Source organism: Pleurodeles waltl, chromosome 4_2, assembly GCF_031143425.1.
Source record: "Pleurodeles waltl isolate 20211129_DDA chromosome 4_2, aPleWal1.hap1.20221129, whole genome shotgun sequence".
Lineage (NCBI taxonomy): Eukaryota > Metazoa > Chordata > Amphibia > Caudata > Salamandridae > Pleurodeles > Pleurodeles waltl.
Window position 1 is genome coordinate 107,454,174 of NC_090443.1, and position 23,489 is coordinate 107,477,662.

The following is a 23,489-nucleotide window of genomic DNA, read 5'->3' on the forward strand; positions in this document are numbered from 1 at the left end:
TTCCCCCAATAGGGGATTAGGGATGTGCCACCCTCCCCTCAGGGAGGAGGCACAAAGAGGAAGTAGCCACCCTCAGGGCTAGTAGCCATTGGCTACTAACCCCCCCAAACCTAAACACACCCCTAAATTGAGTATTTAGGGGCTCCCAGAACCTAGCAAGATAGATTCCTGCAACCTGAAGACGAAGGACTGCTGATCTGAAAGCCCTGCAGAGAAGACGGAGACACCAACTGCTTTGGCCCCAGCCCTACCGGCCTGTCTCCCCACTTCAAGAAAAACTGCAACAGCAACGCGTTCCACAGGGTCCAGCGACCTCTGAAGACTCAGAGGACTACCCTGCATCTAAAAGGACCAAGAACTCTCGAGGACAGCGGCTCTGCTCCAAAGAAGAAATATCTTTGCAACAAAGAAGCAACTTTTAAAGACAACACGTTTCCCGCTGGAAGCGTGAGACTTTGCACTCTGCACCAGACGCCCCCGGCTCGACCTGCGGAGAAACAACACGACAGGGAGGACTCCCCGGCGACTGCAACCCTGTGAGTAGCCAGAGTTGACCTCCCTGAGGTATCCCCCCCCCCCCCCCCCCAGCGACGCCTGCAGAGGGAATCCAGAGGCTCCCCCTGACCACGACTGCCTGCTTCTAAGAACCCAACGCCTGGTAAAGACACTGCACCCGCAGCCCCCAGGACCTGAAGGATACGACCTCCAGTGCAGGAGCGACCCCCAGGTGGCCCTCTCCCTTGCCCAGGTGGTGGCTACCACGAGGAGCCCCGCCCCCTTGCCTGCCTGCTTTGCTGAAGAGACCCCTGGGTCTCCCATTGAACTCCATTGCAAACCCGACACCTGTTTGCACTCTGCACCCAGCCGCCCCGTGCCGCTGAGGGTGTACTTTTTGTGCTAACTTGTGCCCCCCCGTGCCCTACAAAACCCCCCTGGTCTGCCCTCCGAAGACACAGGTACTTACCTGCTGGCAGACTGGAACCGGGGCATCCCCTTCTCCATTGAAGCCTATGTGTTTTGGGCACCACTTTGACCTCTGCACCTGACCGGCCCTGAGCTGCTAGTGTGGTAACTTTGGGGTTGCCCTGAACCCCCAACGGTGGGCTACCTTGGACCCAACTTTGAACCCTGTAGGTGGTTTACTTACCTGCAAAACTAAAACACTTACCTCCCCCAGGAACTGTTGAAAATTGCACTGTCTAGTTTTAAAATAGCTTATTTCCATTTTTGTGAAAACTGTACATGCTATTTTGCGGATTCAAAGTTCCTAAGTTACCTAAGTGAAATACCTTTCATTTGAAGTATTACTTGTAAATCTTGAACCTGTGGTTCTTAAAATAAACTAAGAAAATATATTTTTCTATAAAAAACCTATTGGCCTGGAATTGTCTTTGTGTGTGTTCCTCATTTATTGCCTGTGTGTGTACAACAAATGCTTAACATTACCCTCTGATAAGCCTACTGCTCGACCACACTACCACAAAATAGAGCATTAGAATGATCTCTTTTTGCCACTATCTTACCTCTAAGGGGAACCCTTGGACTCTGCATGCTATTTCTTACTTTGAAATAGTGCATACAGAGCCAACTTCCAACACATCACTCATTCTGAAGTGTGCTGCAGCCAATGCTAAACACTTTAACTCTTGGTGCGGATTTAATCCTGAAAGCCAAGACTCAATTGGAAATGACTTCTGTCGACTACAAACCTTAGATATTTTTTGTGCTTTGCTTTCATCAGGATGTGCAAGTAAGCATCTTATGATTCTATAGGCGCCATGTAATCCCCCTTTTGAAGTTGAGAATTAACTCCCTGTAAAGGTCTAATTTCGAATTGGAGTTTATGAATTGTTAGTGTATCGGAGGTCCAGAATTGGATGGAGTACCTCCACTTTTGGGAGTAGGAAATATGTTGAGCAATTTCCCTTACTGATAATCTCCTTTTGGTACTCTTCCTATTGTTTGCTTGTTTAGCAACTAAGACTTCCTTTATAAGGAGATTTGTTTCTTCATTCAAATTATTCTTTGGTCCCCTTGCTGGTGGAAACTATTAATTCTATGCAATAGCCCTGTCCTATTAAGTACCCATTTGCTTGAAGTTATTTTCCTCCAACCCTTGAGGGGAAAAAAATAAATAAATATATATAGTCTTCCACCTACTGGTGAATTGTGATGTAATTTTGTGTTGTTGATATTTAGGTTTGTTGCAGTCTTGTTTGGTGCTGCAGTGCTGGCACTGAGCTCCCCTCTTGATGTTTGAACACTGGCTCTTCTTCTGTCCCTAAAGGGATTCCTCCCTTGTTGGTGGTACCGTCAGTTTTGCTGTGAAGATGCAGATTGTGTCCTCCCCGGGAAGCTTTGATGGATGCTACCATCCAAGGTGGAAAAGTACCCCTGGAGGCTGGTCACCTTGATGGGAAGGTGCCCCATCAAAATTCCCCTCGAAACTGCAATGCTCCCATTGATTTTTCCATTTCATCGTCTTTTTAATTGGTTCAAGCAAACAACCACTTGGTTCCCAAATAATTGCTGACCATTGAAAAGGGTGTGTATATTTGCCTAGACCTCTGGTTTGAACCTAGAGGTTCTTGACCAGGAGTGTTGTCAATGTGACCCCCCCCCCCCCCCCCCAATCATTAACTGGTGGCTTGAGGTGTCTGGTACATCTAGGACAGATTTTAAACAAGTATTTGCTATGTTCTTTCCACTATTCACCAGATGTGCAGCTTTTATTTTGTTTAGGAAGGTGTTTCAGTAGCTCCTCTTTTTCCTCCCCAAAGTTGGCGAGTATGCCTCTTTAAAAGAGTGTAGGAAGTTGGCTCTGTATGCACTATTTCAAAGTAAGGAATAGTATGCACAGAGTCCAAGGGTTCCCCTTAGAGGTAAGATAGTGGCAAAAAGAGATAACACTAATGCTCTATTTTGTGGTAGTGTGGTCGAGCAGTAGGCTTATCCAAGGATTAGTGTTAAGCATTTGTTGTACATACACACAGGCAATAAATGAGGAACACACACTCAGAAACAATTCCAGGCCAATAGGTTTTTGTTATAGAAAAATATATTTTCTTAGTTTATTTTAAGAACCACAGGTTCAAATTCTACATGTAATATCTCATTTGAAAGGTATTGCAGGTAAGTACTTTAGGAACTTTGAATAATTACAGTAGCATATATACTTTTCACATAAAACACAAATAGCTGTTTTAAAAGTGTACACTTAGTGCAATTTTCACAGTTCCTGGGGGAGGGAAGGTATTGTTAGTTTTAGCAGGTAAGTAAACCACCTACGGGGTTAAGATTGGGGTCCAAGGTAGCCCACCGTTGGGGGTTCAGAGCAACCCCAAAGTCACCACACCAGCAGCTCAGGGCCGGTCAGGTGCAGAGTTCAAAGTGTTGCCCAAAACACACAGGCTTCAATGGAGAGAAGGGGGTTCCCCGGTTTCAGTCTGCCAGCAGGTAAGTACCCGCGTCTTCGGAGGGCAGACCAGGGGGGTTTTGTAGGGCACCGGGGGGGGACACAAGTCCACACAAAAAGTACACCCTCAGCAGCTCAAGGGCGGCCGGGTGCAGTGTGCAAACAAGCGTCGGGTTCGCAATGTAAATCAATGGGAGACCAAGGGGTCTCTTCAGCGGTGCAGGCAGGCAAGGGGGGGGGGGGCTCCTCGGGGTAGCCACCAACTGGGCAAGGGAGAGGGCCTCCTGGGGGTCACTCCTGCACTGAAGTTCCGATCTTTCAGGTGCTGGGGGCTGCGGGTGCAGGGTCTTTTCCAGCCGTCGGGATTTTAGAGTCAGGCAGTCGCGGTCAGGGGGAGCCTCGGGATTCCCTCTGCAGGCGTCGCTGTGGGGGCTCAGGGTGGACAACTTTGGTTACTCACGGTCTTGGAGTCGCCGGAGGGTCCTCCCTGAGGTGTTGGTTCTCCACAAGTCGAGTCGGGGTCGCCGGGTGCAGTGTTGCAAGTCTCACGCTTCTTGCGGGGAGTTGCAGGGGTCTTTAAATCTGCTCCCTTGAAACAAAGTTGCAGTCTTTTTGGAGCAGGGCCGCTGTCCTCGGCAGTTTCTGGTCTTTCTTGAAGCAGGGCAGTCCTCTGAGGATTCAGAGGTCGCTGGTCCTTTGGAAAGCATCGCTGGAGCAGGTTTCTTTGGAAGGCAGGAGACAGGCCGGTAGGACTGGGGCCAAAGCAGTTGGTGTCTTCTGTTCTTCTGCAGGGGTTTTTCAGCTCAGCAGTCCTCTTCTTGTAGTTTCAGGAATCTAAATTCTTAGGTTCAGGGGAGCCCTTAAATACTAAATTTAAGGGCATGTTTAGGTCTGGGGGGTTAGTAGCCAATGGCTACTAGCCCTGAGGGTGGGTACACCCTCTTTGTGCCTCCTCCCAAGGGGAGGGGGTCACATTACTATCCCTATTGGGGGAATCCTCCATCTGCAAGATGGAGGATTTCTAAAAGTCAGAGTCACCTCAGCTCAGGACACCTTAGGGGCTGTCCTGACTGGCCAGTGACTCCTCCTTGTTTTTCTCATTCTCTCTCCTGGACTTGCCGCCAAAAGTGGGGGCTGTGTCCAGGGGGCGGGCATCTCCACTAGCTGGAGTGCCCTGGGGCATTGTAACACGAAGCTTGAGCCTTTGAAGCTCACTGCTAGGTGTTACAGTTCCTGCAGGGGGGAGGTGTGAAGCACCTCCACCCAGAGCAGGCTTTGTTTCTGTCCTCAGAGGGCACAAAGGCTCTCACCGCATGAGGTCAGAAACTCGTCTCTCAGCAGCAGGCTGGCACAGACCAGTCAGTCCTGCACTGAACAATTGGGTAAAATACAGGGGGTATCTCTAAGATGCTCTTTGTGTGCATTTTTTAATAAATCCAACACTGGCATCAGTGTGGGTTTATTATTCTGAGAAGTTTGATACTAAACTTCCCAGTATTCAGTGTAGCCATTATGGAGCTGTGGAATTCGTTTTTGACAGACTCCCAGACCATATACTCTTATGGCTACCCTGCACTTACAATGTCTAAGGTTTTGCTTAGACACTGTAGGGGCATAGTGCTCATGCACCTATGCCCTCACCTGTGGTATAGTGCACCCTGCCTTAGGGCTGTAAGGCCTGCTAGAGGGGTGACTTACCTATGCCACAGGCAGTGTGAGGTTGGCATGGCACCCTGAGGGGAGTGCCATGTCGACTTAGTCATTTTTTTTCCCCACCAGCACACACAAGCTGGCAAGCAGGGTGTCTGTGATGAGTGAGGGGTCCCTAGGGTGGCATAAGTCATGCTGCAGCCCTTAGAGACCTTCCCTGGCATCAGGGCCCTTGGTACCAGGGGTACCAGTTACAAGGGACTTACCTGGGTGCCAGGGTTGTGCCAATTGTGGAGACAATGGTACCTTTTAGGTGAAAGAACACTGGTGCTGGGGCCTGGTTAGCAGGGTCACAGCACACTTCTCAGTCAAGTCAGCATCAGTATCAGGCAAAAAGTGGGGGGTAACTGCAACAGGGAGCCATTTATTTACAAAGAGCATTTGAATTATCAATGCAACAGTGGTTCGCTGCACTGCATTCAATCCTTCGTCCCATGAGCACCATCTTCTTGCTTCAACTGGGGGAGGTCCTCATGTTGAGGGAACATTTGCTCTCTTCCTAGCTGCTGCTGTAATTAGTCTGTTGGGACTGTTTCTATTAGGTGAGGTGGATCTTTTGAGGAGAACTTATTTCTTCTCTGTTCTCAGATTTACCAAGCGTGGGCAGAAACTGATTTTTAGGGTCTAGCACGCAAGCGCTCTGGCCTGTTGTAATCTCTCTTTGGGCTTTTAACCAAACACACTACTGCTACTCATTCTTTGTTGTGCTGGTCTTAAAAGCTTCATTTTTATTGGTGCATTTTGTGAAATGTACCTCGTTTGTATGCAGAGTTCTCTCCCAGGAGTTTTCACTAGGTGAACTTTTTTGTTGGCCATCACACTATGTCACGCTTTCTCCTGTTACAGAGTGTGATGGCCCCTCTTCCGGGTTCGATTTGCCTTTTATCCCAGTAATGATCCTTTCTAGACAATCACTCAGGGAGCCAATAACTCTTGCGCTCACGGCAGCCGAGACGCTTTGAAAATAAAAAGTAAAACAGTTGACATAGGCAAATCAATCAATTTATGTGGCAAGAAATGTCCAGTTAGGAATTCACAAGGCTAAAAGCTCCAACTTGAGCAAACGTGATACACATTGCAAATGCTTGTTTTGTTTGTGCTGGTAACTGTCTAAGAGGAAACAAAGTTGGGGGCTTGTTCTTTTCTAATTACATGTTGAATCGATCTGCTGCAATTTTTATTACAAAATTGTACATTCCTAGGTCATCAGGGGGTGATGGTTTTGATGGATAGGACTACATCTTCAGGAGAGTTCACTTCCAGATCTTCCTAATGACTCCCCATGCTCTACTCCTCCTGAAGGTTGAAAGTAATATTGGTCTTCCTCCTCCTCATAATACATCTCTTCTTGAGGCTCAGGTATCATGGGGGGGGGTCAGATTACCTCTTCCTCTAAATCGGGGATTTCTTTCGACGTTGAGGATTTTTGTGGTACTCTGAAGGCCTTTAGACTTTCGACTCCTTCCTCTTAGATAAGCGTGGCCATCTCAGCCTCAAGCATTTTCCTTTTATTCTCCATTTCGACTGCTCTTCAGGGTTAGTCGCAGTTGGTTCTCTTTTTTGACGGTGAAGGCTCTTTTGCAGCCTGCTCTGACAGCTTTGATGGCTTGTGTGCACACTGAGGGATTTGAATTGGAATCCGGAGTCTGACCTTCCCATCTTTCGACAACTTGGGCTTTTTCGAGCCCTTTTCTCCACTGGAAATCCCTCCGGGGGCTCCATGGGGTTCTTTCTCGTGGGTTCTGCCTGCAGGCGGTGAGCGTTTTGACTCAGAGGCCTCCTTTTAGTATTGCAAGTGGTATTTTTCAACTCGAGATTCAGAGGTCCGAGGCTCTCTTATCTCCTTGCGGATCTTTTATGGCACTTCCTTTCTGATCTCTACGATGTCTCAATCACCCTCTGAAATTTCTCCATCAGTGCCCTGGACAATATTTTCTTCATTTGCGCTGGAAAGACCGAGATCTCTCAATGACGTCAACCATTTATGACCCTGAAGTGTGTGGTGTTTCATTCTCTGTTTTTGTCTCACCCTCACTGTTTTCAGTGGAAAGAACGAGCAGGCGAGACTCATTCTGATAGTCGGCAGGAAGATAGATTGCACACTGGATGTTTGTCTTTCTGGGTGAATTTATTGAGAGAAAATTGAAAAGTTGTTTTCCATCATGCAGGGAGCTCAAAGTTCAGGCATTCTCGACAATCCAGTAAAAGAAAATAAACTCACTGGCGCCTCACTCCATCTACTCCGCAATTGTGTTTTTTGCCGGAATTATTCTCCTCTGCCGACTTTCATCACAGTTTCTTGTAATCCTTCAAAGTTTCACGTTAAGTTGAAGACATCTCCACAAAAACATCAAGACCCAGCAGTGGGGGGAAAAAAAAAATCTGAAGATGTCAAATTGGGGCGGAGACATCCAGAGGAAGTAGGACGATGTTGCAAAGAGACACCAAATGGAGGTTCAGTCAACACCCATCAACAAACAAAAGTAGAGGAAGAGACTAAGAAATTTAGGAAAACAGTAGAAAATCCAAACCCAACCACTAGACGGCTGAATAATGCACAGTATGTGAACCCAGAAAAAATGACCTCAACAAAAATAGTTTTTATTGTTCAAATACTCTTATGATACTCAATATAGTGGGGCCAATATAAGGTCTGTAGGTAAGGCAAACGAGGTTAAAAGAGCTACAAATAAAACTTCATCTGACTCAATTGGCTTGCAGATTACCAGTCAAGATCTTTGACACAAGATATAACTACACAAAACGACAACCAAATAGCGCACTGAAGGTCAGAACTTTATGAAATGGTAAGAGATTATATTAAGTGAAATATTAGCAATTTTACACACTTCTGCCAGGCACGGATGCCTAAAAGCTACATAATCTTTTAAATGAAGATAAATCAAGACCCCAGTGGACCAAAACATTATGTTGTACTTTAAATGTTTACAATCTCTGAAGTGCACAGGAAATTAAGGTCATACAAACCTGAGTGGAATAAGCTCTACTGTATTTGGGGGACTTGTACTTAAAATTGACAGCTGAGCAGATTCTGTTTGTTCATCAAGAACTGTACTACTTTCACATACTTCTTTGTTTTCCTAAAATACAAATATATAATAAAAACATTTGTGATATGAGAGTACATATTTTAAACATTATAGAATTTTAAGCAATGTGGTGCCAGTATTTACGAATTTATGGCTAATCTCAACAACACAGCGTCATAATTAGCCACTGCCCTCAAAAAAGCATTCAGAGCACTTCAGTAATGCAAAGAGCTTTTGACAACCTACATTTTCATATGTAAACACCTTTAACTAACCACACTGAATTGTAACAAAAATGACTAATTGAGAAATGTGGATTATAGAATTTTTAAAAAGTTAACCATTTGCAGTGAGCCATGACATCCAACAGGAATCTCCTGCTACAGAGTAGAACACAGTCAAAATGTTAGTTAAAAAAATGAAAAATGAATGCTACATAAATGTTGACCCATTAGTAACACTACAGATGAAAGCTGACAATCAAAAATAACAGAAGGAAAACGGACATCCAAAACAATTTCAAGAGTTAATACAGTGGGAAAAGGCTTAAACAGTTCGTGGATGTTCTAGAAACAAGAACTATCAATCACAGGGATACACACTTATGACTTTGATAAAATGTTTAATACAAAATGTCTGGTATACAATCCATTGTCTTTAATCACACGCTTTCACATAAATGAACCTACTAATAAAATAGTTATAAAACACAGAACTCTCCTGCTTAACTTGTATTATTTCTAAACTGCCAAATGAGCTATCAATGACAAGTTCCCTAACCATGAAGAACAAGTTACTTACCTTTGGTAACACTATGCTCTAACAGCAGATTCCTCACTGTAAGGGAATGCCTCCTTGGCATGGTTAGCCCCTGGCTTTTTGCCTTTGCCAAGTTATGATTTGAAAGTGTACTGAGGCCTGCTAACCAGGCCCCAGCACCAGTGTTCTTTCCCTAACCTGTACCTTTGTTTCCACAATTGGCACACCCTGGCATCCAGGTAAGTCCCTTGTAACTGGTACCCCTGGTACCAAGGGCCCTGATGCCAGGGAAGGTCTCTAAGGGCTGCAGCATGTCTTATGCCACCCTGGGGACCCCTCACTCAGCACAGACACACTGCTTGCCAGCTTGTGTGTGCTGGTGGGGAGAAAATGACTAAATCGACATGGCACTCCCCTCAGGGTGCCATGCCAACCTCACACTTCCTATGGCCTAGATAAGTCACCCCTCTAGCAGGCCTTACAGCCCTAAGGCAGAGTGCACTATTCCATAGGTGAGGGCATAGGTGCATGAGCACTATGCCCCTACAGTGTCTAGGCAAAACCTTAGACATTGTAAGTGCAGGGTAGCTGTAAGGAAATGCCTCCTTGGCATGGTTACCCCCTGACTTTTTGCCTTTGCTGATGCTAAGTTTTGATTTGAAAGTGTGCTGAGGCCTGCTAACCAGGCCCCAGCACCAGTGTTCTTTCCCTAACCTGTACTTTTGTTTCCACAATTGGCACACCCTGGCATCCAGGTAAGTCCCTTGTAATTGGTACCCCTGGTACCAACGGCCCTGATGCCAGGGAAGGTCTCTAAGGGCTGCAGCATGTCTTATGCCACCCTGGGGACCCCTCACTCAGTACAGACACACTGCTTGCCAGCTTGTGTGTGCTAGTGGGGAGAAAAAGACTAAGTCGACATGGCACTCCCCTCAGGGTGCCATGCCAACCTCACACTGCCTATGCAGTATAGATAAGTCACCCCTCTAGCAGGCCTTACAGCCCTAAGGCAGGGTGCACTATACCATAGGTGAGGGCACCAGTGCATGAGCACTGTGCCCCTACAGTGTCTAAGCAAAACCTTAGACATTGTAAGTGCAGGGTAGCCATAAGAGTATATGGTCTGGGAGTCTGTCATGCACGAACTCCACATCACCATAATGGCTACACTGAAAACTGGGAAGTTTGGTATCAAACTTCTCAGCACAATAAATGCACACTGATGCCAGTGTACATTTTATTGTGACATACACCCCAGAGGGCACCTTAGAGGTGCCCCCTGAAACCTTAACCGACTATCGGTGTGGGCTGACTGGTTTTAGCAGCCTGCCACACACCAGACATGTTGCTGGCCACATGGGGAGAGTGCCTTTGTCACTCTGTGGCTAGTAAAGCCTGTACTGGGTGGAGGTGCTTCACACCTCCCCCTGCAGGAACTGTAACACCTGGCGGTGAGCCTCAAAGGCTCACCCCCTTTGTTACAGCACCACAGGGCACTCCAGCTAGTGGAGTTACCCGCCCCCTCCGGCCACGGCCCCACTTTTGGCGGCAAGGCCGGAGGAGATAATGAGAAAAACAAGGAGGAGTCACTGGCCAGTCAGGACAACCCCTAAGGTGTCCTGAGCTGAGATGACTGACTTTTAGGAATCCTGCAGATGGAGGATTCCCCCAGTAGGATTAGGGATGTGCCCCCCCTCCCCTCAGGGAGGAGGCACAAAGAGGGTGTAGCCACCCTCCGGGCTAGTAGCCATTGGCTACTAACCCCCCCAGACCTAAACACACCCCTAATAAGAGTATTTAGAGGCCCCCAGAACCTAGGAAAACAGATACCTGCAAACAGAAGACGAAGGACTGCTGACCTGAAAGCCCTGCAGATAAGACGGAGACACCAACTGCTTTGGCCCCAGCCCTACTGGCCTGTCTCCCCACTTCAAGAAAAACTGCAACAGCAACGTGTTCCCCAGGGTCCAGCGACCTCTGAAGCCTCAGAGGACTACCCTGCATCTAAAAGGACCAAGAACTCCCGAGGACAGCGGCTCTGCTCCAACGAAGAAACAACTTTGCAACAAAAACAACTTTTAAAGGACTGCACGTCTCCCGCTGGAAGCGTGAGACTTTCCACTCTGCACCAGACGCCCCCGGCTTGACCTGTGGAGAAACAACACTACAGGGAGGACTCCCCGGCGACTGCGACCCTGTGAGTAGCCAGAGTTGACCCCCTGAGCCCCCCCTCCAGCGACGCCTGCAGAGGGAATCCAGAGGCTCCCCCTGACCGCGACTGCGTGCTTCTAAGAACCCGACGCCTGGTAAAGACACTGCATCCGCAGCCCCCAGGACCTGAAGGATCCGACCTCCAGTGCAGGAGCGACCTCCAGGTGGCCCTCTCCCTTGCACAGGTGGTGGCTACCCCGAGGAGCCCCCCCCGCCCCCTTGCCTGCCTGCTTTGCTGAAGAGATCCCTAGGTCTCCCATTGAACTCCATTGCAAACCTGATGCCTGTTTGCACTGTGCACCCGGCCGCCCCCGTGCCGCTGAGGGTGTACTTTTTGTACTGACTTGTGCCCCCCCCCCATCCCCCCCCTCCCCCGGAGCCCTACAAAACCCCCCCCCTGGTCTGCCCACCGAAGTCGCCGGTACCTACCTGCTGGCAGACTGGAACCCGGCACCGCCTTCTCCATTGAAGCCTATGCGTTTTGTGCACCACTTTGACCTCTGCACCTGACCGGCCCTGAGCTGCTGGTGTGGTAACTTTGGGGTTGCTCTGAACCCCCAACGGTGGGCTACCTTGGACCCAACTTTGAACCCTGTAGGTGGTTTACTTACCTGCAAAACTAAAATACTTACCTCCCCCAGGAACTGTTGAAATTTGCACTGTCTAGTTTTAAAATAGCTTAGCCATTATTGCCAAAACTGTACATGCTATTTTGCTGATTCAAAGTTCCTATGATACCTAAGTGAAATACCTTTCATTTGAAGTATTGATTGTAAATCTTGAACCTATGGTTCTTAAAATAAACTAAGAAAATATATTTTTCCGTACAAAAAACCTATTGGCCTGGAATTGTCCGAGTATGTGTTCCTCATTTATTGCCTGTGTGGGCACAACAAATGCTTAACACTACCATCTGAAAAGCCTACTGCTCGACCACACTTCCACAAAATAGAGCATTAGAATTCTCTTTTTGCCACTATCTTACCTCTAAGGGGAACCCTAGGACTCTGTGCATGCTATTTCTTACTTTGAAATAGTACATTGTAGGAAGTTGGCTCTGTATGTGCTATTTCAAAGTAAGGAATAGCATGCACAGAGTCCAAGGGTTCCCCTTAGAGGTAAAATAGTGGTAAAAAGAGATAATACTAATGCTCTATTTTTTGGTAGTGTGGTCGAGCAGTAGGCTTATCCAAGGAGTAGTGTTAAGCATTTGTTGTACATACACATAGACAATAAATGAGGTACACACACTCAGAGACAAATCCAGCCAATAGGTTTTGTTATAGAAAAATATCTTTTCTTAGTTTATTTTAAGAACCACAGGTTCAAATTCTACATGTAATATCTCATTTGAAAGGTATTGCAGGTAAGTACTTTAGGAACTTCAAATCATCAAAATTGCATGTATACTTTTCAAGTTATTCACAAATAGCTGTTTTAAAAGTGGACACAGTGCAATTTTCACAGTTCCTGGGGGAGGTAAGTTTTTGTTAGTTTTACCAGGTAAGTAAGACACTTACAGGGTTCAAGTCTTGGTCCAAGATAGCCCACCGTTGGGGGTTCAGAGCAACCCCAAAGTTACCACACCAGCAGCTCAGGGCCGGTCAGGTGCAGAGTTCAAAGTGGTGCCCAAAACACATAGGCTAGAATGGAGAGAAGGGGGTGCCCCGGTTCCGGTCTGCTTGCAGGTAAGTACCCACGTCTTCGGAGGGCAGACCAGGGGGGTTTTGTAGGGCACCGGGGGGGACACAAGCCCACACAGAAATTTCACCCTCAGCAGCGCGGGGGCGGCCGGGTGCAGTGTAGAAACAGGCGTCGGGTTCGCAATGTTAGTCTATGAGAGATCTCGGGATCTCTTCAGCGCTGCAGGCAGGCAAGGGGGGGATTCCTCGGGGAAACCTCCACTTGGGCAAGGGAGAGGGACTCCTGGGGGTCACTTCTCCAGTGAAAGTCCGGTCCTTCAGGTCCTGGGGGCTGCAGGTGCAGGGTCTCTCCCAGGCGTCGGGACTTTGAATTCAAAGAGTCGCGGTCAGGGGAAGCCTCGGGATTCCCTCTGCAGGCGGCGCTGTGGGGGCTCAGGGGGGACAGGTTTTTGTACTCACAGTATCAGAGTAGTCCTGGGGTCCCTCCTGAGGTGTTGGATCTCCACCAGCCGAGTCGGGGTCGCCGGGTGCAGTGTTGCAAGTCTCACGCTTCTTGCGGGGAGCTTGCAGGGTTCTTTCAAGGCTGCTGGAAACAAAGTTGCAGCCTTTCTTGGAGCAGGTCCGCTGTCCTCTGGAGTTTCTTGTCTTTTCGAAGCAGGGGCAGTCCTCAGAGGATGTCGAGGTCGCTGGTCCCTTTGGAAGGCGTCGCTGGAGCAGGATCTTTGGAAGGCAGGAGACAGGCCGGTGAGTTTCTGGAGCCAAGGCAGTTGTCGTCTTCTGGTCTTCCTCTGCAGGGGTTTTTCAGCTAGGCAGTCCTTCTTCTTGTAGTTTGCAGGAATCTAATTTTCTAGGGTTCAGGGTAGCCCTTAAATACTAAATTTAAGGGCGTGTTTAGGTCTGGGGGGTTAGTAGCCAATGGCTACTAGCCCTGAGGGTGGGTACACCCTCTTTGTGCCTCCTCCCAAGGGGAGGGGGGTCACAATCCTAACCCTATTGGGGGAATCCTCCATCTGCAAGATGGAGGATTTCTAAAAGTTAGAGTCACCTCAGCTCAGGACACCTTAGGGGCTGTCCTGACTGGCCAGTGACTCCTCCTTGTTGCTTTTTGTTCCCTCCAGCCTTGCCGCCAAAAGTGGGGGCCGTGGCCGGAGGGGGCGGGCAACTCCACTAAGCTGGAGTGCCCTGTTGGGCTGTGACAAAGGGGTGAGCCTTTGAGGCTCACCGCCAGGTGTCATAGCTCCTGCCTGGGGGAGGTGTTAGCATCTCCACCCAGTACAGGCTTTGTTACTGGCCTCAGAGTGACAAAGGCACTCTCCCCATGGGGCCAGCAACATGTCTCTGGTGTGGCAGGCTGCTGGAACTAGTCAGCCTACACAGACAGTCGGTTAAGTTTCAGGGGGCACCTCTAAGGTGCCCTCTGTGGTGTATTTTACAATAAAATGTACACTGGCATCAGTGTGCATTTATTGTGCTGAGCAGTTTGATACCAAACTTCCCAGTTTTCAGTGTAGCCATTATGGTGCTGTGGAGTTCGTGTTTGACAACCTCCCAGACCATATACTCTTATGGCTACCCTGCACTTACAATGTCTAAGGTTTTGTTTAGACACTGTAGGGGTACCATGCTCATGCACTGGTACCCTCACCTATGGTATAGTGCACCCTGCCTTAGGGCTGTAAGGCCTGCTAGAGGGGTGACTGACCTATACTTGCATAGGCAGTGAGAGGCTGGCATGGCACCCTGAGGGGAGTGCCATGTCGACTTACTCGTTTTGTTCTCACTAGCACACACAAGCTGGCAAGCAGTGTGTCTGTGCTGAGTGAGAGGTCTCCAGGGTGGCATAAGACATGCTGCAGCCCTTAGAGACCTTCCTTGGCATCAGGGCCCTTGGTACTAGAAGTACCAGTTACAAGGGACTTATCTGGATGCCAGGGTCTGCCAATTGTGGATACAAAAGTACAGGTTAGGGAAAGAACACTGGTGCTGGGGCCTGGTTAGCAGGCCTCAGCACACTTTCAATTGTAAACATAGCATCAGTGTAGGAAGTTGGCTCTGTATGCACTATTTCAAAGTAAGGAATAGTATGCACAGAGTCCAAGGGTTCCCCTTAGAGGTAAGATAGTGGCAAAAAGAGATAATACTAATGCTCTATTTTGTGGTAGTGTGGTCGAGCAGTAGGCTTATCCAAGGAGTAGTGTTAAGCATTTGTTGTACATACACATAGACAATAAATGAGGTACACACACTCAGAGACAAATCCAGCCAATAGGTTTTTGTATAGAAAAATATCTTTTCTTAGTTTATTTTAAGAACCACAGGTTCAAATTCTACATGTAATATCTCATTCGAAAGGTATTGCAGGTAAGTACTTTAGGAACTTCAAATCATCAAAATTGCATGTATACTTTTCAAGTTATTCACAAATAGCTGTTTTAAAAGTGGACACTTAGTGCAATTTTCACAGTTCCTAGGGGAGGTAAGTATTTGTTAGGTTAACCAGGTAAGTAAGACACTTACAGGGCTTAGTTCTTGGTCCAAGGTAGCCCACCGTTGGGGGTTCAGAGCAACCCCAAAGTCACCACACCAGCAACTCAGGGCCGGTCAGGTGCAGAGTTCAAAGTGGTGCCCAAAACACATAGGCTAGAATGGAGAGAAGGGGGTGCTCCGGTTCCGGTCTGCTTGCAGGTAAGTACCCGCGTCTTCGGAGGGCAGACCAGGGGGGTTTTGTAGGGCACCGGGGGGGACACAAGCCCACACAGAAATTTCACCCTCAGCAGCGCGGGGGCGGCCGGGTGCAGGGTAGAAACAAGCGTCGGGTTTGTAATGTTAGTCTATGAGAGATCTCGGGATCTCTTCAGCGCTGCAGGCAGGCAAGGGGGGGATTCCTCGGGGAAACCTCCACTTGGGCAAGGGAGAGGGACTCCTGGGGGTCACTTCTCCAGTGAAAGTCCGGTCCTTCAGGTCCTGGGGGCTGCGGGTGCAGGGTCTCTCCCAGGCGTCGGGACTTTAGGTTCAAAGAGTCGCGGTCAGGGGAAGCCTCGGGATTCCCTCTGCAGGCGGCGCTGTGGGGGCTCAGGGGGGACAGGTTTTGGTACTCACAGTATCAGAGTAGTCCTGGGGTCCCTCCTGAGGTGTCGGTTCTCCACCAGCCGAGTCGGGGTCGCCGGGTGCAGTGTGGCAAGTCTCACGCTTCTTGCGGGGAGCTTGCAGGGTTCTTTAAAGCTGCTGGAAACAAAGTTGCAGCTTTTCTTGGAGCAGGTCCGCTGTCCTCGGGAGTTTCTTGTCTTTTCGAAGTAGGGGCAGTCCTCAGAGGATGTCGAGGTCGCTGGTCCCTTTGGAAGGCGTCGCTGGAGCAGGATCTTTGGAAGGCAGGAGACAGGCCGGTGAGTTTCTGGAGCCAAGGCAGTTGTCGTCTTCTGGTCTTCCTCTGCAGGGGTTTTTCAGCTAGGCAGTCCTTCTTGTAGTTGCAGGAATCTAATTTTCTAGGGTTCAGGGTAGCCCTTAAATACTAAATTTAAGGGCGTGTTTAGGTCTGGGGGGTTAGTAGCCAATGGCTACTAGCCCTGAGGGTGGGTACACCCTCTTTGTGCCTCCTCCCAAGGGGAGGGGGTCACAATCCTAACCCTATTGGGGGAATCCTCCATCTGCAAGATGGAGGATTTCTAAAAGTTAGAGTCACTTCAGCTCAGGACACCTTAGGGGCTGTCCTGACTGGCCAGTGACTCCTCCTTGTTTTTCTCATTATTTTCTCCGGCCTTGCCGCCAAAAGTGGGGCCTGGCCGGAGGGGGCGGGCAACTCCACTAGCTGGAGTGTCCTGCTGGGTTGGCACAAAGGAGGTGAGCCTTTGAGGCTCACCGCCAGGTGTGACAATTCCTGCCTGGGGGAGGTGTTAGCATCTCCACCCAGTGCAGGCTTTGTTACTGGCCTCAGAGTGACAAAGGCACTCTCCCCATGGGGCCAGCAACATGTCTCGGTTTGTGGCAGGCTGCTAAAACTAGTCCGCCTACACAGATAGTCGGTTAAGTTTCAGGGGGCACCTCTAAGGTGCCCTCTGTGGTGTATTTTACAATAAAATGTACACTGGCATCAGTGTGCATTTATTGTGCTGAGAAGTTTGATACCAAACTTCCCAGTTTTCAGTGTAGCCATTATGGTGCTGTGGAGTTCGTGTTTGACAGACTCCCAGACCATATACTCTTATGGCTACCCTGCACTTACAATGTCTAAGGTTTTGTTTAGACACTGTAGGGGTACCATGCTCATGCACTGGTACCCTCACCTATGGTATAGTGCACCCTGCCTTAGGGCTGTAAGGCCTGCTAGAGGGGTGGCTTACCTATACTGCATAGGCAGTGAGAGGCTGGCATGGCACCCTGAGGGGAGTGCCATGTCGACTTACTCGTTTTGTTCTCACTAGCACACACAAGCTGGCAAGCAGTGTGTCTGTGCTGAGTGAGAGGTCTCCAGGGTGGCATAAGACATGCTGCAGCCCTTAGAGACCTTCCTTGGCATCAGGGCCCTTGGTACTAGAAGTACCAGTTACAAGGGACTTATCTGGATGCCAGGGTCTGCCAATTGTGGATACAAAAGTACAGGTTAGGGAAAGAACACTGGTGCTGGGGCCTGGTTAGCAGGCCTCAGCACACTTTCAATTGTAAACATAGCATCAGCAAAGGCAAAAAGTCAGGGGGCAACCATGCCAAGGAGGCATTTCCTTACAATCAGCAAAGGCAAAAAGTCAGGGGGCAACCATGCCAAGGAGGCATTTCCTTACATACATACAGAGCCAACTTCCTACACTCACCTTGTGATATTATCAGTTGTCAGATAGGATCTGAAAATTTTAAGCAGCACCCCCCTCTACGCCAGTAGGTGGTGTCCATTTCACTCCGTGTCACATGAGGAACCACATATAGGTGCCCCTTGAGTACAGCAGTCAGCTGTTTTCTATGTCGTGTGTACACACACCCAGACAGAGCAAATTTGCATTGGCCATTGAGCAGAGATATATATAGCGGAACATGCCACAAACAGATGTACACTGGGTGAATGACATTTTCCATTCAATGGCATGTGTAGTTGCAGATACACATGCTATGCATAGACTACAAAGCAGTTTTACCTCCCATAAGCGGTGGTTAGGAGTTGAAGTTGTTTGGAACAGTGTTATTAGTACAGCCTGTCCTACTGTGGCATGTTGTGTTGCTAACACATCTACACAGTAATGCTTGGTAAATGTATGTGGTGTTGACCAAGCGGCTGCTTTACAGACTTCGGCCACTGGTATGTTTCCTAAGAAAGCCACTGTAGCTCCTTTTTTGCGGGTGGAGTGTGCCTTAGGTGTAACTAATAGCTGCCTTTTAGCTTTTAGCTAACCCGTTTGGATGCATTTTACTATCCATCTAGCTAGCCGTTGCTTTGAGATAGTGTTACCAGTATGTGGTTTTTGGAACACCACAAATAATTGCTTGGTTTTCCTAAATGGTTTAGTTCTATCTGTGTAATACATTAGTGCTATTTTAATGTCTAATGTATGCAGGGCTCTTTCTGCTACAGAGTCTGGCTGTGGGAAGAAGCCTGGTAGTTCCACTGTTTGATATGAAACGGTGATATAACCTTTGGGAGAAATTTTGGGTTTGTTCGACGTACAGCTTTATGTTTGTACTTGTATGAATGGTTCTTGAATAGTGAAAGCTTGTATTTCACCAACTCTTCTTAATGAAGTGATGGCAACTAGGAAGACAACTTTCCAAGTTAGGTATTGAATTTGACATGAATGCATAGGTTCAAACGGTGGACCCATGAGTCGTGTGAGTACTATGTTTAGATTCCACGAAGGCACTGGAGGTGTTCTAGGTGGAATAATGCGTTTTAATCCTTCCATGAAGGCTTTGATAACAGGGACTCCAAAGAGCTGTGCTATACATTTTGCAAATATGCAGAGATTGCAGTGAGATGTATTTTAATGGACAAAAAGGCTAGATTTGTTTTTTGTAAATGAAGCAAACAACTTACAATGTCTTGTACGGACGCTGAAAGAGGGGCAATTTGTTTAGATAGACAGTAATATACAAACCTTTTCCATTTGTTTGCATACCTCTGCCTGGTAGTGGGCTTACTTGCCTGTTTAATTACTTCCATTCATTCAGTTGGTATTTGTAGATGTCCAATCTCTATGACTTCAGGAGCCAAATCGCTAGAGTGAGCATTTTGGGATCCCTATGCCTGATCAGTTGTTTGTTTTGGGTTAACAGATCTCGTCTGTTGGGGAGGTTGATATGTGGTACTACTGAGAGATCTAACAGCATTGTGTACCAGGGTTGACGTGCCCACGTTGGTGCAAGAAGTATGAGTTTTGATGCAGTTTGTTGACTAGAAATGGAATGAGTGGGTGAATTGGTCAGCGATATTTGCTTATGCTTTGCCCCTCTCCTTAGAGCATTGCCCTTGGATAGAGGATGTGGGTACCTGGATGCGAAGTTTTGGCATTTTTTTTAGTTTTTTCTCTGGTGGCGAATAGGTCTATGTCTGGTGCTCCCCAGTGGTGAAAGTATGTCTTAAGCACTTGAGTATGAATTTCCCACTCGTGTGTTTGTTGATGATCTCGGCTGAGAACATCTGCCAATTGGTTGTGTATCCCTAGAATGCATTGTGCTACCAGGTGAATGTTGTTGTGGATCGCTCAATGCCAAATCTTTTGGGTTAGGAGGGACAGTGGAGATGAATAGGTCCCTCCTTGTTTGTTTAGGGAATACATTGTTGTCATATTGTCTGTTTTGATAAGGACGTTCTTGTGAGTGAGAAAAGGCTGAAAAGCTTGGAGTGCTAGGAATACGGCTAGCAATTCTAGGTGATTTATGTGAAACTGTGTGATTGGTGTCCCACTGTCCTTAACTGTTGATTGTTGAGGTGTGCCCCACATCCAATCATTGATGCATCTGTTGTAAGTATGGTGTGAGGCACAGGGTCTTGAAAAGGCCGCCCTTTGTTTAGATTTGTGGAATTCCACCACTGAAGTGATACGCATGTTTGGTGGTCTATCAACACTAGATCTTGGAGTTGACCCTGTGCCTGGGACCATTGCTGTGCAAGGCACTGTTGTAAAGGCCGCATGTGTAATTTTGCATTTGGGACAATGGCGATGCATGATGCCATCATGCCTAAGAGTTTCATTACAAATTTGACAGTGTAATGTTGGTCTGGCTGGATTTGTGCTAGTACATTGTGAAATGCTTGCACTCTTTGTGGACTTGGAAGTGCTGTTTGTGTATTTAGTGTGGCTCCTAAATACTGTTGAATTTGCGCCGGTTGAAGGTGGGATTTTTGGTAGTTTATGGAGAACCCTAGGGTGTGTAGGGTTTGTATTAAATAGTGTATGGTTTTGACACTGCGTATGACTGTTGGACTTTAACCAATCGTCGAGATATGGGAAGACATGAATGTGTTGTCATCTTAGGTAGGCAGCTACCACTGGCAAGCATTTTGTAAAAATCTGGAAGCTGTTATCCCGAAGGATAACACTTTGAACTGGTAATGTTTTCCTTGAATTACAAACCTGAGGCATTTTCTGTGCGCTGGATGGATGGGTGGGTATGTGAAAATATGCATCTTTGAGGTCTAATGTCATGAAATCTTGCTGCTGTAGCAGTGGGACCACATCCTGTAGTGTTACCATGTGAAAGTGCTCTGACAGGATGTAAAGATTGAGAGTTCTGAGATCTAATATTGGTCTTAAGGTTCTGTCTTTTTTGGGGATGAGGAAGTACAGTGAGTAAACCCCTGTTCCTATCTGATGTTGTGGTACAAGCTCTATGGCTTGTTTGAGTACTAGCGATTTCACTTCTTGCAACATTGATGTAAGTTGGGAGGAGAGATTGTGTGGTTTTGGAGGTATATTTGGGGGAATGTATGTTAATTCTATGCATTAACCATTGCAGATAATAGATAATACCCAGTTGTCTTAATGGGTAGCCAATTGTTGTGGAACCTTTGCAGTCTTCCCCCCCACAGGTGAGGTGTGAGATGGGAAGAGATGGAGCAAGTCACTGTTTTGGCTGTGAGGCTTGTTTTGTTGGCTGTTATTTTTCCCTGCCTTTGGGGAATTGGCCTCTGTAATTACCTTTAAACCCACCTCGTTGGTATTGAGGTTGGTAGGCTGGCTTTGATTGTGAAGTGGATGCCTCAGGTGCTTGTGCTCTAAAACCACCTCTGTATTGGGGTTTCCGAAAGGATCCCCTGTATTGTGTTGTATACAAGGCACCCATGGCTTTAGCGGTGTCTGAGTCTTTCTTCATTTTCTCAATAGCCGTATCTACTTCAGGGCCAAAAAGCTGTTTTTGATTGAATGGCATGTTAATGACTGCCTGTTGAATTTCAGGCTTAAACCCTGAAAAACGAAGCCATGCGTGTCTCCGTGTAGTAACAGAAGTAATAATTGTTCTAGCTGCTGTGTCTGCTTAATCTAGGGCTGATCTAATCTGGTTATTAGTAATAGCCTGCCCTTCCTCGACTATTTGTTGTGCCCTTTTTTGTTGTTCTTTGAGGAGATGTTGTATGATATCCTTCATCTCGTCCCAGTGGGCCCTATCATACTTAGCCAATAGTGCTTGGGAGTTGGCTATCCTCCATTGGTCGGCAGCCTGCGATGCTCCCGTTTTGCCAGTAGCATAACATTTTCTGCTCTCCTTGTCTGGTAGTGGTGCATCACCAGATGACTGGGAGTTGGCTCTCTTTCTGGCCGCGCTAACTACAGAATCAGGCGGCAGTTGTGTAATGAATGCTGGATCAGAGGGAGGTGGTTTGTACTTTTTCTCCACTCTGGGAGTAATTATCCTGGCTTTGACTGGCTCTTAAAATATCTGATGTGCATGCTTTAACATGCCTGGAAGCATGGGAAGGGACTGGTAGGTGGTGTGCGTAGAGGATTGTTGGACCTGGCTTTTTGACAGGGACATCCCCAAACTTTTTGCCTCCTTCCTCCTATTTTTTCTGACCTGTTGTTGTTGGCTTTTGACCTCTGAGCACTTTACCACTGCTAACCAGTGCTAAAGTGCATATGCTCTCTGTGTAAATTGTACATTAATTGGTTTATCCATGATTGACTATTTAATTTACCTGTAAGTCCCTAGTAGAGTGCACTACATGTGCCTAGGGCATGTAGATTAAATGCTACTAGTGGGCCTGCAGCACTGGTTGTGCCACCCACCTCAGTAGCCCCTTAACCTTGTCTCAGGCCTGCCATTGCAAGGCCTGTGTGTGCAGTTTCACTGCCACTTCGACTTGGCATTTAAAAGTACTTGCCAAACCTAGAACTCCCCTTTTTCTACATATAAGTCATCCCTAATGTGTGCCCTAGGTATCCCCTAGAGCAGGGTGCTGTGTAGGTAAAAGGCAGGACATGTACCTGTGTAGTTATATGTCCTGGTAGTGTAAAACTCCTAAATTCGTTTTTACACTACTGTGAGGCCTGCTCCCTTCATAGGCTAACATTGGGGCTGCCCTCATACACTGTTGAAGTGGCAGCTGCTGATCTGAAAGGAGCAGGAAGGTCATATTTAGTATGGCCAGAATGGTAATACAGAATCCTGCTGACTGGTGAAGTCGGATTTAATATTACTATTCTAGAAATGCCACTTTTAGAAAGTGAGCATTTCTTTGCACTAAAATCTTGTTGTGCCCTTCAATCCACGTCTGGCTAGGTTTAGTTGACAGCTCCTTGTGCATTCACTCAGACACACCCCAAACACAGGGTACTCAGCCTCACTTGCATACATCTGCATTTTGAATGGGTCTTCCTGGGCTGGGAGGGTGGAGGGCCTGCCCTCACACAAAGGACTGCCACACCCCCTACTGGGACTCTGGCAGACAGGATTGAGCTGAAAGGGAACTTGGTGCATTTCTTAGAGACTCTTTGAAGTCACCCCCACTTCAAAGGCACAACTTAGTATAAAACAGGGCCTCTGCCCTACCTCATCAGACACTTGCTGGAGAAGAAACCGGAACCAGAAACTACATCCTGCCAAGAAGAACTGCCTGGCTGCTCAAAGGACTCACCTGTCTGCTTTCTCCAAAGGACTGCTGTCTTGCTGTTGCCCTGCTGCCTTGCTGAACTCTTGTCTGGCTGTGAAAGTGCTCTCCAAGGGCTTGGATAGAGCTTGCCTCCTGTTCCTTGAAGTCTCAGGACCAAAAAGACTTCTGCCTTTCACGTGGACGCTCCGTGCGCCGAAAATTTCGACGCACAGCTTGTTTCGCGGCGAGAAAAACGCCGCACACCGACGCTGATCAACGCAACGCCCTCGGGACGATCGAGACTTCGACGCACAACCTCGCAAGGACAAAGCCGCCCGACTTCCAAGGAGAAATCGACGCGACGCCTACCGTGAGTGCGAAACTTTGACGCACGGCCTCGCAAGGACAACGCCGCCCGACTTCCAAGGAGAAATCGACGCGACGCCTGCCGTGAGACCAAAATTTCGACGCACGGCCTCGCAAGGACAACGCCGCCTGACTTCCAAGGAGAAATCGACGCGACGCCTACCGTGAGATCGAAACTTCGACGCGCAGCCCCGCAGAACGACGCGCAGCCGGAAAATAAGCAGGAGAATCCACGCACAGACCCGGGACATCTGGTAATCCCCGCGATCCACAAAAAGAGACTGTCTGCGCGCCGGAAAACGACGCCCGACTTCCCCGCGTGGAAA

The 23,489-nt window shown here is 47.9% G+C and overlaps 1 protein-coding gene across 2 annotated transcripts in view; it reads right to left on the reverse strand.

Annotated features, from left to right (window-relative positions):
• LARP4 (La ribonucleoprotein 4) overlaps positions 1–23,489 on the reverse strand; it is a 339,680-nt gene that overhangs the window by 57,494 nt on the left and 258,697 nt on the right. For both annotated transcript variants that reach the window (XM_069230867.1, XM_069230868.1), the window contains one exon: positions 8,114–8,226. In XM_069230867.1, the coding sequence (XP_069086968.1) occupies positions 8,114–8,226 (113 nt within the window). The remainder of the gene's footprint in view (positions 1–8,113; positions 8,227–23,489) is intronic.